General features: G+C 38.9%; 1 protein-coding gene across 1 annotated transcript; it reads left to right on the top strand.

Moving 5' to 3' along the window:
* Window positions 1–231: 231 nt before the first annotated feature.
* On the top strand, window positions 232–12,058 carry LOC137140273 (dysbindin-like). The gene is made up of 4 exons (XM_067528516.1): window positions 232–668; window positions 8,977–9,126; window positions 9,533–9,682; window positions 10,235–12,058. The coding sequence occupies exons 1-4, from the start codon at window positions 626–628 to the stop codon at window positions 10,528–10,530; spliced, it is 639 nt and encodes a 212-aa protein (XP_067384617.1). The 5' UTR covers window positions 232–625; the 3' UTR covers window positions 10,531–12,058.
* Window positions 12,059–16,047: the final 3,989 nt, after the last annotated feature.

Below are 16,047 nucleotides of genomic sequence, written 5' to 3'. Positions count from 1 at the left end.
TGTAAAAGCATAATAATTATTAATATTATGTACAGCATCACTTCTGACGTTTTCATCTTTCTACACATTGAAATAAATAATATACATTAATACAGTGATGGTTAAAATGGGAAAGGCTTAAAGTATTGTGTAAAAAGCCAGTGCTTGTCCTAATCCTGTTGACCCCTTTGTTGTCACCAGTTGGTACAGGCCACAGTGCCATAGCCCACTAACTCTCTCCCCCTTCTCTAAGCTGCACAGCTCCCTAATACCTTACTGAGCCAACAAGAGCAAGGCAGTGTGTATGTCTATGAGAGGCAGCTGAGATGAGAGTGTGAAGCAGTGAGAGGGATAACCTAGAGAGAACAGCAAAGGAAATCAGAAAGGGGGAGGGAGTCAGTGAACATAGCAAAAAGCCAGAGCAGAGTAGAAGAAAGAGAAGAGAATAGGGAAGGCAGATAGAGGGTGATCTGCATGTAGTATCTTTGAAATTCCAGGTACCAATGTCAAGAAATTCAATGACTAGATGACCAGTCACTACACACACCAGCATCCTGTCCTGGAGCCTTGACAGGAGAGGACAACAAAAATTCACACACACTCTGAGGCAAACACTCTCTTCAACCAACCTCACATCCACTGGATCATGTCGTCTACTGGGTCAACCAACCACAACAAACGTCTGGCATGTAAGTAACCAAAAGCGTATGTAACAGAAATGTAGATGAAGAGAAAGAGATCCTAAGAGGATTTGCAGCACTGTACAGTGAATCTCAAGAGACAGAGAACCTTTACTCTGCATTGTTGCTGTAAACTTTATACACTTTATATGCTCTTGTTTCAGCAGTAATTTATTAGATTAATTTGAAGAGCATATAGCATTTCAAGAGCAAAATAACTCAGAATATATTGGGCAAAGGAAATTAGTATAACTGTGCAGGGGGCTATAATTCTGTGATACTGTTTGTGCTCTACATGAGTCATAGTCATGATTTGGAGCTTGAAGGCAAAACGTTAACTCTTTCATTAAGGATGTTTCATTTCACAGCTAAATCCTGGTTGAACTTATTTACATTTAAATATTTAGCAGACACTTTTAGCAGACTTCATATTACTTACAATATATATATAGTAGTCAGTCCCTCTAATTTGCTCTAAAATGTCCTCCAAGAATTCATTCACTTATTACCTACTGACAAACTGAAAATTACATTTAGTCATTTTCAGTCTTTTTCCTTCATGGTCCAGCTTTGAAACAAGTTCATTAAGGTTAAAGTCCAAAAGTGATAGTAACAGCCATAAGCTATCTGTTTTTAACCAAATTAGTTTGCCTTGATGGTGGCGCAACTGTTAATGCAGGTGAGGTTTAATCTCAGTGACAGGATAACAACAACTAACTAAGTTAAAGAAAGAAGGTCTTTACATAGAAACAGCAAAGACATGCTAACTGCTACCTGCTTGCAGAAAGAACATGGTCTCACGTCTCTGTGTGGGGTTGCCTATACTGTTAGTTTTTCTTAGTGTGCATAGGGCAGAGGCAAAAGCACTACATGCACTATATGCCCTATGGAGAGTACATAAAGCCCTGTTTTGATTGCACTATATAGGGAGCAATGCATTTGGCTGGAGGTCATCCTTGCATTTAGCACTGCTTTAAGTGCCTTAATGGCTTCAGGAATGGGGATGGCCTGGGAATACACAATCTGATCAGACACAGTGTGGGTAGTCAGACAAGATATAATCACAGCGTTGAGATCATAGAAACCTGACAAAATGGATGTATAGTACATCATGAGAGAGACATTTGAAGAAGATAAAGTGCTCATGTAAAGAATTTATCGCACAGGGCTTCAGGTTGTGCTTCCTGCCGCATGACACAGTATGAAGATGATAGTGGTGGATGTTGTGCCAAGAGGCAGGACATGGTGTCATGTCTGGTATGACTTTGTACGATATGGCTGTGTGTTTATGGGTGTGTGTCAGCAATGAGAGGAGTGGGGAGGCACAGCGGGGGATGGCTGCTGTGGTGCAGTGATCTCACTCATAAATGATTTATGCTTGATGGACTGCTGTGGCTAGAAGGCCAGCAGATAAGAGTGATCAGCTTCGTAAATAATGGCAGTAACACCTGAAAATGATGCCTGTATACTGCTGAGAGCTGGGTGACACCATCATCAGCCCCCAGGGGAAATTAGGAGCGACTAGAAAAGTGGGTGGAGTTTGATTTAGATGGGGTGTCAAATATGACTGGCGATGCAATGCAACTACCTTACTAGCTCTCTCACACACACATAAATACTTAGCCTCTTTGTTCATTTAAACCAGAGAGATGGGAATGGGACATTTTTTCCAGTTGCCACAAGGGGATTACATGCTATGCCATGTGACTCCAAGGTTCAATAGGCACATTTATTCCCTGCTTCAAGTGCAGCTTCCAAGACTGTTGGTGTTGTGACTAAACACACAGCTAATGACACATGAATTTAGAACCTTTTTTTTTTTAACATGCTCAGAAAGTGGCCAAAAATAAGCAAACAGAAAGAAACTAATGCACATTCAATGATGCATAATTGAATGTAAATATGAAAATGAACAGTCTAAATTATCAGGACCAGAGCAGTAAAAGTGGCAAAAGGATTAGACCCTAGCCGAATAACCAGACAGGGGAACCGATCATGTGCTCCAGATCAACGGTCACCTATGGACTTGGACCTCCTGCCGCTGCCTCTGCCTCTGCAGAAACACACACACACAACCTTTGAGTCTTGTAGACTACAAAGATTGTAAAATTAAGACCAAATAATTTGCAGTATTATAGTCTGTAGAAATACTTCTATTCCATTCACTGACACACAATAAATACACAAAAAACATATTTTGTCACTGCACCCTCATAATTGGCAGATTGTGACTTAGTTAAGGCAATCAGGCACAAGCTTTGGTTCAAATCCCTGACACCACAGTTACTTTTTACAGGGAATAACGCAGCAGGCTGAGGTTACATAACACAGTTTTTCTTTCTTCTTTATTTTTCAATTACAAACCAAACCAATATCTTACATGGATGCACATACCACATAATCAAAGCAGTAAGCAGAGAAGTCATGCACTACAACACAGCAGAAGTCCTGTGTTGTTTGTCTGGCACCAGCTTTATGTAACAATAAGCCCTAGTTAATTATGGTTCAGTGTAGGCAGAGATGGAGCAAGGAATTTTTTATGGGTATGGTACACAGGTCCTGTAAAGGATCACAGGGGTTATGGATTTTTAGAAGATGGCTGATAAAAACTGTAAAGCCTAACTTGGTTATTGGCCAACTCTTAAACATTTGTCTTTCTGTTTCCAGTCAGTCTGTTTTTCTAAATAGTGGCATCAGATAAACATACTGAGCTTCCTCCAAAGAAGCAGCTGGCACAGGTCTCTCAAGCATTGGGTATCTCCACATGTCAAAACTCGCAAAGTGAGACTCTGACAGTTTAGTGCGGCATATTTTTTAGTTGCTTTCACAAAACAAAAAACATTGTTTTGCCCTGTAAATTCCCAATCACAAGACTTGTGAAATAAACTAATATATTTTATTTAACTTCATTTGTAAGTTTAATGAATACATTTTTGAAACTTCCCTCAAACTAATGTAGTAGTAGAATTCCCAGCATTCGTTGTTTGAGAGATAATGCTCCCTCTATATATAACAGTATCTGTATGTTTTCAATACATGTTAAATTAGGTCATGGTTGTTCAATGAAGTAATAAATCTAACTAAATTGAGACAAGAGTTTATAAAACATGCAGTTACAATTAATCACTTTTAGGGCACTTTTGTGAAATAGTCAATAGTAATGTAACATTTGGTTGTGTTAGTATTTTTTGACTTGACGTAAAATATTAAGGCAGCCTTACAATGTGCCACTATAAGTTGTAATACAAATTCACACTGATAAAATTTCAGTATACTGGGATTGATAATATATTAATACTGAACAGTATGATGCATCAATTAGCTACTGTATTACCTGATAACGTGTTCTGTAGGGTCACTAGGGATAAAGGGAATCCCAACAGTTGCAGTCACAGGATAGACCCAGAAGTGCTGTTCAGTGGTAACTAGATGTGCTTATCCCTTTGCCCCTGAAAAGCACATCTGGAATAATCATGACCTGGATGAATGAGGATCTTCACACACCACAGGGGTGAAACATAGGGACAAAGAACCTTTAACAGTCACCTTTACAGCTATATAAACATATTTAGAGCTACCAATTAAGCTAATCTGAATGCCCTAGTTCTGCTTGAGGAAACCAGAGTACCCAGAGGACAACATGCAAACTGCACAAAGAAAGGCCCCAGCCAGCTGGCAGGTTTCAAACTGTAGTTGCAGTAAGTTGTTAGTACAAACTGTTTCAACACTATGCCACAAAACCGATGAACAATGCCAGAGCAAGGTGCATTACATACTACGCAACAAAAGATGCATCTTTGAGAATGTTCTTTGGCACTGCACCTTCACACCTTAAGGCTGAGAACTATGATAAAACATCAGAAGACAATCTAATCCAAGCCTGTTTCAGACATGAACATCAGGAGGAATGTCAGGAGGATCAGGTCCTGACATTCTGAAATCCTGACATGTGGCCAACATCGGGAGATAGTCAGTACGAGATGAGTTCTCACTTGTGAAGAACTACTGTGGTGAGGGGTGCTGCTTGGGCACTTCGAGCAGGGGGAAGGACATGACGCAAAAACAAAGCTGCAGATATGACAGTGTTTTGATTTGTAATCTGGTTGTATAGCACAGAATCTTGTGCTGTTCCTTTTATTTGTTTGATTATTTCCAGGTCTGCCCTTACCGAAAGAAGGTCACGAATTTCGCTGTCCTTCCAGTTCGACATGAATGAATGAATGAATGAATGACTATGAATGAATGAGTTCTTCACTTTCAGGTGAATTCAGGGCAGTCACAGGAAATGGACGTCATCAACACGCCCACTCACTTATGGTGAATTATCCGGAGTATTATCTCCTCCATTCACAAATGAGCTCGGTTGGAGATAACCCAGACTTTGCACTAGGGAGCTGGCTGGGTAAATTCCGAGTAATGTAACAGACTTATGCGTTTGTGTTCACACATACACCCACTCCAGATAAAGTCTAGATAATGTCTGAATTCCAGTGCATGTTTGAAAGGGGCTCTAGAAAGCCCTGCCCAGAAGCCTTAAGTCTGCACTGTATGTTTATGACTATGCAAATTAAAACATTAGTTTATATAACATGCAATATTTGATCAAGAAAAGATTTAGTTGTGTTGGAAGAATGAAATGTTAAGTCAAAAATGTCCCAAGATTACACTTTCATTGGCTGTGTACGTCCTTGACAAGAGGTTATACCAAAAGTGAGACTTTCAAATTCCTGAATCCTGCTATGCAGTGGTAAGGGTATCAGCACTGCTACTGTGTCCCAGGGCAATCATCAGCAAAATGAGTCTGGGATGTAAGACACTGCAAGAACTGGTTTTTGCACACAGCAGATATAATGAATTATTAATCCTGGCTCTCTTTTCAAATAATACTGTGTATACTGTCCATCAGTATTCGAAACAAAGCAATGATATGTTTTAGTGCAGTGTCAGCAGCCAAAGACATAAATTGGTAAATGGTTTGAAACTTCTCTTCTTTCCTCTCCTGTTTTTGTTTTCTTCATCCTGCTTTATAAACTATGTCTTTTATTATCCCGAGGCCAACTTTTTGCTAACAAAGCAACAGTCAGCCTGTTCTCTTTTCTGTGACCCACCTACAGTAAATCCTTTTCATGTGGCCCTTGTTTTATAACCTACATACACATACATCAACAGCTTTACAATGGAACACTTTTCTTCATTTAACACCATGATTATTTCACTCATTTGGTCTCACTGACCTTTGTTTGTTGTTTTGAATGTCAATGTCACCCAGTTAAAGGCAGTCAGAAAACATACTTGCTGTTATTCAGTATGCAACAATTGCTTTTCAAGCAATTGCTTTTCTTTTTTTTCGTTTGCACTGCCTCTGAGAGACATAAACTTACAGCATAACGATGGTGGTTGATAACCCCTGTCAAAAGCAAGGGGATTCCCCCGTAGAGATTATGAAAACCATCTGGGTCTCAGAGCATGGTAGTAATGTAGCCAATTTGCATGGAGACCTCCTACACGTCTTTCACAGCAAGGTGGTTAAAACTCAAGAGGTTATCTCGATGAGTCAGCCTTTTACATACATGTTTTTCTCCCACACAGGAGTAGACGGAGATATGCAGCTGAGCCTGTGTGTGGGCTGGCCATGTCCATCTAAACTTGAGTAGTGAAAGTATATTTTTTAGATAGAGACACGGAGAGAACGGGGGTGAGAGAGAGAGAGAGACAGAGAGAGGAAGAGCGAGTGTGAGACATACTCAGAGAGTGAGAGACCCCCATAAGGCCAGCAGCCAAAACCGAAGTTTATGTAAGCTGTGTACTTTCATCATCATCAGATTGCAGTAACAGTAACTACTTTATTTATCCTATGCTTCCCACAGTTGTAGAATAATGGATACTGAATGGTTGGGGTTAATGGCCGGTGGAAAATAAGAGGTTTTTGTCAGGTTGGGGCCATTGGTCTTCCTAAAGCAAATATTTGTGAATTAGAATATGCTGAAATATTTTTCTGCAATGCCATACACAATACAAACACTACTTTTTATTGTGTGCTGTCTTGTTGGGCTTTTCTCATTTCCAGTTACAGTACTTCGCTTGCGACATGCAAGAGCAAGCTGTGAAAAACTGAGTGGTTTTCTGAATCCAGACACATGACACGTTGAATGACAGAATACAAAGCTGTTGTTAGTGCATGACATTGGACAAACACCCTTCTAGGCTTGTTGTACACTGGCCAAAAGATTGACTAGCTGCGTCTCCAGAGCTGGAGCTGTCTAAGGAAAGAGAGTGGGTGACAAAGATGTGCTGCTGTATTTGTTTTCACGCAGGAGCGGAGGTGCATTCCTTCGGTGTGTAGCAATAATAATAATAATTCTGTAACTGTGTACATAGAACCAATTCAATGGACCCACTACTGAAAGCTCCATACACATGGTACACAAACCGGGAGACAAAATGAGCATGAATTAAATAGCATCCATACAGATACAAGGACACACAAAAGTATGAATACATAAGCACACATACATTTTATGTGTCTACACAAACACACACACACACAAATCACTTGACATGAGTCAAATTTTCAGCTCATGGAGCCTGGTGGGAGACGGCAATGTGTCCTGGGGAGGATGTAGCACAGTTATACAATCACAGTTGTTCAGCCTGGCAGAGTTTGAGACCTTGTTTCTCATAACATGTTTCTATTGTCACACATTAAACCTTAAGAAACAAATATAAAAGGATTCTCTTGCACTCCCAACATTTCTGCTCTGACTGGCTCCACTTAGTCTGACTATTTGTGAGGATAGCAAGAAACATGCAAACTAAACAAATGAATAATAACTGCATTGGTCATACTGTCCAACTGCATGCTTAGAAGTGAGACCTAAACATAATGGCTTACTCAAAACATCCTTGTCATTTTGTTTTGTAACATATTGAATAAAAATTGCTGAACAATGTTGCATGTAACTGGTTAGTTTTGGGGTACTTATTCCATATCTGCACTAGCCACTCCCTATTACCTTCATCAGATGTCAGTCTGAAGCTGGAAGATAATAATTCATTTTTGTCTTTCCCCACTCCACCCTCATATAAAATTGTCACTTCCCTGAGGTTATCTCCTGATTGACTGAACACAGCTGATCCAAGTAAACAGCAGTGGGAACGGCAGGGACAGTTTTAAAACAATGATGATAGCAGATCTTAAAGACCCTGAACAAGTAAAGCTGTGTTAGATAATCTTCAGACATTTGCAAAGTTTGCAAAGGCTGACTGTTCTGTTTCTATATTCCTTCTTTCTATTGATACAAATCTACAAAGACCAAAAAATTAGTAAGTGCAACTCAAAAATTGTAGCTCATTGAGCAGGGGGCAAGTTGGTAAGTGCAAGTGTCAAACTCTTTATCGATCACAAAACACTGAAAGCCAATTAAAACTATCTTTTCTGAACACTCTGTTTTGCTCATATTGTTCGACATGAACAAATATGACTTCAAATACAGTAGAAGCACATATTTAAGCAAATATTCGGTCAATAACAAAGTTAATGTGAAAGTAATTTGAACCAACAAATGCCTGTGTGTGGCTAATCATGGCCACTAGAGGTCACACTAATATCACGTAAACATTTTTGTTTCTGCTTTGCAAAAAGTCACAAAGGCTGATTGAAAATAAAGTACAGAATGAAAAGAATGGAAAAGAGTTAAGAAAACCTCAGATTTTGACAAGACACACATCGACAAGTAATGTGTCTATATGAGATACATTAGTGCTTATCCACATTTATAAATCACTGAATTGCTACTGATTGGAATTATCTGTTTGATTGGTAGTGACATAAAAAATAATTTCATTAGTAAAAACAAGGATGTTCTTTATTGTTTTGGGGGGATCTTTTCTTTTGAGATCCACTTATCACTGACAAAATCTAAACAACTGATAAGTAAATATACTTTTTCTCAAAAGTAAAAGCCTGCAGCTAGCTGTGGGAGAGGACTAGACTTGTTCCCCGTGTCATGAATGTACAAAGCCTCTGCTTCCAGAGAACAATTACATGTGGTTTAAAACACACCTGTTTCTAAGTTTGGTAGCAGCTTCACAGTATCTACTGGCTCTTGAAAGTACATGGAAAACAGCAACAAACATCTCTACCACAATTACCTTTAACCTTTACTTTGATTGAGGATTGAGGTCAATTGATTGAGGTCAACACATTTCAAATTTATTAGCCATTTTATGAATAAATGTTGTATTTTAAAGCGCACCACTGCATTAAAATACTATAGAAATTCATGTCTGTATGTCCTCATTGTTTTTTGTTTATCAGCTGAGGCTGAAAACTCTCAGAGGGTGTTGGACAATGAATCTTCCCAACACCTGAAGATGAGGGAGAGACAGCGTTTTTTTGAAGAAGTTTACCAGCAGGATGTGGACAACTACGTGCCCTCTGCTCACTTGCAAATCAACAGCAGGAAACGTGAGTGACTCTCTGTTCCTATACTTTGCATTTCGAGCTGGAGTGGAGTGAAACGTGGATGTGAAATGTTTAAACGGTTACTTACTTCTAGGATCTTGCCTAGTTTTGTTTGAATGAACAATACAATCCTCAGCACAGTACAGTATAACGTGCATTCACAGCTTAGCTGTCACTAACAGAAAAGAGATTTGCACTCACTGTTTACAAAATGCTGCATTGTCTTCACCTGTGTGAGATTTGAGATTTTGCAGATTTTAAAATAGTAAGTAACAATGAGTCATGAGCTAATTTCTGCATTGTGAAGTGCTCCACACATGCATAATCTCACACTTTAAATGATACGTGTCACTTTTGATATGTATAGTGTGTATCTCTGCTATATATGAGGATCTGTCTGTATATACAGCCCCCATGGGCAGTATCTCATCAATGGAGGTGAATGTGGATGTCCTGGAGCAGATGGACCTGATGGACATATCAGACCAGGAGGCTCTCGATGTGTTTCTTAACTCAGGCTCTGGAGCAGAGGAGGGAGCGCTGGCATCCCCACTACCAGGTGCACCTGAATTCTGTGCAAGTACATAAAATATAATTATAGGTTTTGGCTAAAAAGGTAGTTGCTTTTGGTCAGTGGTTGAATAATAACTTAAAGAATTAACTCTTCTGTTGAGCAATACTGTCTATTTTAGTTGAACTATTTACTTAACGAGGTATTTAATCTAATTGGGGCTATTAATTTGGTTTTACCATGAGTCAACAGCTGGTGTGCACCTTACAGTTTGCAGATGTGTTTTTTGCCTATAACTGTTGCAAATTACACTACTACACAAAATCCCAGGCTACTCCAATTTTACAGTACAGGTTACCAGCAGCTTAGAACATTCTTGTGTTTTTGTAAATATTCACACAACATTTCAGATGCATTTGTATGCAGAAATTTGAGTGGCAAATACATGCACACAAAAAGTGTGTAAAAAATGCAGTATTTACATGGCATGCCTGTGTACATACATGTATTGAAAAAACTGAAGAATGCAGGTTCATTTAACTGAACTGACTAGCGCTGGCAGAACAGGTACTGACAAGTTGTAACACTTTCTGTTTACAGTGGGTGAGGGTGAAGATGAAGAAGAGGAAGACGAAGATGCAGAAGTTCTCTATAGGGACCGTGCACCTTTGAAACAGCAAAGTGAAGTTTGCTCTGGCTCAAAGTCTCGCATGTCCTCTACATCATCTGGTTCCAGTGAAACCAGTGGGGGTTGCGTGGACACACCTGTGATCCAATCAGACGATGATGAAGTTCATGCTGACACTCTCCTACTGACCTCTGTTCCCCAAACTAGGGATGACGAAACAGAGGAAGAAGACGAGGAAGAAAGGTGCCTTGAAACTAAATCCTCATAAAAACTGAATTGTACCCTCTGTAGAGGGTAAAAGAGTGTGGAATTTTTATCTTTTTACATGTGCATTCCTGTCCCTTCAGGGAAAATCCTAGCATGGTTGATCTGTCTTTTAAATGTAAAAAAATGAAAAGCTATTTTTCCTAGTAGATTTTACATACTTGGCAAGAGTTTCAAAGGTTTTGCGATATTATATGCAAATTATGTGAGTCATCTCATTCCCAAGCACCAACATGTTCTGGCTGAGATAAAACAATTGTCAGTTCGAGCTATGTTTCTTTTAATGAGGGAAGCTTACCTGCTACCCATTTTGTGTCTTAAAAGTGCAGGTGCCAAAACTCCATGGGAAATCATCATCTTTGCTTACTGATGTAGTGGCTAAATATCTAAGAACCAGTTATTGTATTTACAAAGAAAAGGGAGATCGAAGTCCCCTTTATGTTTTTGCTACACCTGAACGAAGTGCCCTGGATTTGACTCTATCAGAATTTTGATTATGAAAGACATTAGATCACATAACACTTACTGTGTGGCATGGGTCACATTAAACTGCAACAAAAATTACTGTTTACTCTATTTTTTGTGATCATATTCCCACTTTTTGTATGCTGGGCAAAAATGTCTTTGTTGTGAGCATTCAAAACATAAAGACATCAATGTGACAGCTCTTGGCAGTATTTAAAGACCAGTAAATGGTCTGCTTATATAGCGCCTCTTATACAATGCACTTTACTGTGTTACTTCACATTCACACCCCGATGACAGCAGCTACCATGCAAGGTGCTGATCTGGCCCACTGGGAGCAACTTTGGGTTCAGTGTCTTGCCCAGAGACACTTCCCTACTGACTCTGTGGTTCGTGAGCGACAGGTGCAGCCCCGGAGAGTCTGGGTTAATTGAGTTCAAAAGATGCATTTTAAGTGCAAGCATCATGCATCTTCTTGAGTTTTCAGACAATCAACATAAGGCAGATGCAAAATCCAAAAAGTAAAATTTTCATTGATGGTATTAGCCATGTGCATGTGCAAATTACTTACTGTATCATGAATGGAACTGTGTTTGTGAATGCATGCCAATGAACTATGCAGGTACTTTTACAAATAACATACTGTATAATAAACAACTTACAACCAGTACAAAAGTACTGCAACCAGTAACCAAGTTAGTTGTGAAGTCGTTCTGCTCCACGTGAAGTTCGAAAATGAAATATTTGTATGAGTATGCAGACAAAAATTTGTTTACGCACAGTGTGTCTGTATGGGTGTGTGAATACATGGGCGTATGTGTATGCGTGTTTTGAAGTCAATCAACAATACAAAAGGTATTCCCCCGTTGATACTGTATGGCTACTTTCAAAACAACTTTTTATGGTGTTAATCATAATGTGTAATTTATCATACATCAGCTATGAAGTAAATAAAAAGAAAACAGAGGATCAACATGTTGAATTTGAGAAATTTTTTCCTGTGTTTGCCTTGTATTCGCTGGTTCATTTTACTCATTTAGTGTTTATGTGACTATTGTTTAAAGAAAGGGGAAAATCTTTGAACATATCTATCAAAACTGATAAATAAAATGCTCACTCACTGTTTACAAAATGCCGCATTGTCTTCACCTGTGTGAAAATAATTTTCCCATGGGGAAAAATGTAAATGGATAGGGGCTGTAGTTCTGCTCCTCTCCCCCTCCCCTGTGCGTAATAACATGTTGTTCTACTAGTTTTACAAGTTTGCCTAGAGTTTACTCAGCTATCTTTAACTGCGTTTTCTGAGGTGTGATTGCTCCGCTGGTGTATTCAAGCCTTTACATTGGCATAGATAGGTGCGGCCTGCGAAACTGTTTGTGTGTGCTGAACTGCTGACAACCTACAGGCCGCTGGACCCTGCCCTAGGTGATTCATTTTTGTCATCTACTTGTCTCAGCAAAGAGTTCGCACACGGAGAGTCAAAGCCAACAAGTGGGTATTAGCATCCTGTGGCCAACACAATGATAGGTTACCTCGATAGAAACTCAACTAACTCCACAGCATAATACATTTACATATTACACCTTCTGTGACTTTGCATTGCCAGTGTCTAACAAATTCCTCCAACTACAACAACCACAAAGCATCACACAAGACAGAATTATGAGCTATTCCCTATCACCATGAAATACACCTAACCCTTGTCTTCATCCCTGAACTAAACTCATTCTATCAATTCCTAATTCAAGCAATTTCTTGTCTTCAGAGATTTCAAATCCAGACATGTTTTCTTCCCTTAGGTTGGACTGTTGCTAAGTTACTAAGGATGTATAGAAGAACATACATGATATCTTTTTTGGCCTTTCCCTTGCTCAGTTTTTCTGGTTATCCAACCCTTTGTCTAGGCCATATGATTGTGTCAACTGACCTTGCTTTCTTGCCTCTGTAGCAAAGCGTGGGCACTAATGCACTTCGAACATGGTGCAAATCAATCTCTCTTTCCATCACTCCCAACCCTGCATAAACTGTGATTCCTGAATTTGTTCAAATAAAACCCACAAGATATTAACTTAAACAGCCCGTGGAACTTTGAGTTACTTTCTAGGAGCTGAAAAAACACATTTAACCATTAGTTCAAATACTTTAAAACAGACTTCCTCAAGTCCACTCAATAAGAGTTGGTAGATTTTCAACCAGTTCTACAGGTTTCCCACCCGACATATTAACTAAGTATCGAATGGCCCCAGTTGCTTCCTCTAACTATGAAATTAACTATGAACTAGCACCATTAGCTTAACAAAGAATAACATTTTGCCTGCAGTCTCAACAGGTCCCTAACAGGTTATTAGTGCCCTTGCATTGCGTGACAAAAGAAAAGAATGTTAGTGTGACCCGAGGCTAAAACATTCGGGAGGAGACAACTCGTCTCCTCATTTTTAGGTCAATAGTTTTATTTCCTTCATTTGTTGTGCCAAGAGTTTTCTTTTACTTTACTCAACAGTTTTTGATTTAATAATGAATCAAAGATATCAAATAAAATTATATATGATATAAAGTACAACTGTATTATGCTCCCAAACAAATGGTAAATGGTCTGCACTTATACAGCGCTTTTGTACCTATTGGTACGCAAAGTGCTTTACACTGCTTCTCATTCACCCATACACACTCACAATAACACACACACTGATGGAGGAGCTGCTATGCAGGTCAGCAACGCTCACCGGGAGCAACTGAGTTGGGGTTCAGTGTCTTGCTCAAGGACACTTCGTCATGTGACCGAAGGAGCCGGGAATCGAACCGGCAACTGGGGGGATTGGTGGACGACCGCTCTACCCCCTGCACCACAGTCGCCAGCAACAAACAACACACAGTCAATTCAACAAAGGTCTTACTGAAAATACTAAATTATAAATAGTTTACAACAATGATTTATAACTATTTTTATTTTTCAGTATTTTCTGCCTTTATAACAGCTAACAGTAAAGATGTGACAAAGAATAAGGGGAAAGAGACAAATGCAATAATGTATACAACAAACGTCTTCCTAACTTTGCTGCCCTTGGTCCCGGGCCACCAGCATGCGCCAGGTTTCAAATTATTATTTTAAATAATTTAATTTGAAATTGTGATTTAAATTACAATTTTGCCAGTTTTACTATCTTCTAGACAAAAACCTAGCAACCATCAGATTGGCATACAGAATGCAGTTTATTGGACAAGCGTGGGAAGCAAACTGTAATAAGAAGTAATCATTATGTCAGTATGCATACACCTCTGGATACTGGCTTAATAAAACTAAACCTGTAAAACTATCTTACATGCCATAGGGCATGTCAGAACGTTTAACATCTGCCAGACATAGGGCAGAAGATTTAGGAAGATGATTTCACATGAAAAGACCAGGCTTCTGTATGGACTGTGAATGTGTTACCAGTTAGCTTTTGTTTTTTCCTCCGGTCTACGTGGCAAACATGTAGTAAACAGGCAGTAGACATTTACATACTCTGCCCTAAAGCTCCTCTATAGACCTGGCTTCTACATGTCAAGTGAAGTAAAGTATTTGCCTGCAAGGTTTGATTGCTTTCTCCAGTAAAACCCAATCATAATTTAGAGGTGGGAAACAGAAACACACAAAGCACTAACCTACATATTGTGTGACGGACTTTTGGACTGCACTCAACTGTAAGCAGGAAATGTCTTTTGAATACTACATGCAATAAAACCATAAAAGATATACAGTGTTTCTCTACTAATAAAAATTAATTCTTCGGTGGAATTGGGTGTGTATCACAGTATTTTCCAAACTGACAAAAGAAAAACATAACAAATGAAAGCTGTGAGAAAATCAACTACAGTAAAGCAAATTTTCTTAAATCCAATGAGGAACTTCAGCGGTCCTTAAGGGCATTCCACAAATAAGTACTAAAGACTTAAGTGTTAAGTGTTAATTAGACTTTTTAATTTACATTTTTAATAAATGTAAAGTGGCAACTATAATAGTGAAAGTCATTACCTAAGATTCTGATTTCTTTTTCTTATATTTACTTTATATTATGTACATAATTAACCAGATTTTTAAGGTAAACCACATTTTTAAGGTAAAGCTATGCAACCTAAGATAGAGGCAGCATGGGACTTGAAACCAATCTTTCATCTCTTCTATTGTCCGCTATGCTCTGCAATGTTCTGCACAGCCCAACAGTGTTAGTCATTATCAAAACACAGTAAGTGAGAGTGCAGCAAAGCTTACACATCAAGCAGAAAATGCTGAAACTGAGCCAGGCTTTTTTGTTTACATGAAGTGTTGACAGCCACAATCCAAACAGTCCAAAATGAATCACAAAAATATCCCAATACCAAAACATTTACAGCATTTAAACTTGCCTAATGTTCCTAATTGTTAGGAATGCTTCCACATCATTGTTACAGCTGGATAGGTTATCAAACACCATGCAGTCTTGCTTTCATTACTTAACAACTAGATAATACTTTTATTATGTGTAACCTAATCCCTTGACTGTCTATATCAAGTGATGTGTCATTTAATCAGTGCAATACAAAAATACAGACAACTCCAAGCCTGTTGCATGTGACTGACAGCTGGTTTAATTAGTGTAAATACTGTACAATATATGGTACTGTTGGGCTTAAAATTTATTTAATTTACTTCAAATACTTGTGGGGATTAAGAGTTTGAGCTACAATTGCTTGTCGTATAAGCCAGATATAAATAAGACATGGTAACCTGAGCCTGAGAGCTGGAGGGGTGTAAACCTGAGCCAAGGCATGTTTCCCAGCACGTTGAGAGAGCCTAAAACAGGTTTACACGATTATTACTGAAACATTCTCTCACAAAAGCAAATTCACTGGTAACTATGTATTAAAAACACAGCTAAAACTGCTCTTATCCTGCAGACAAATTGCATGTACGATCACAACATTTAACATTTCAAACTGCAGAAAACTGCAAGCATGAACAAAAAGACCTTTGTCAACAGCTAACCAATCTGCTGCCTGCAGGCATTGTGGGCTGTCTTCTGTGTTTCCTTATACA

This window comes from Channa argus, chromosome 13, assembly GCF_033026475.1.
Source record: "Channa argus isolate prfri chromosome 13, Channa argus male v1.0, whole genome shotgun sequence".
Taxonomy (NCBI): Eukaryota; Metazoa; Chordata; class Actinopteri; order Anabantiformes; family Channidae; genus Channa; species Channa argus.
Note: the sequence above shows the minus strand (reverse complement) of the source record. Positions and strands in the feature narration are given on the sequence as shown.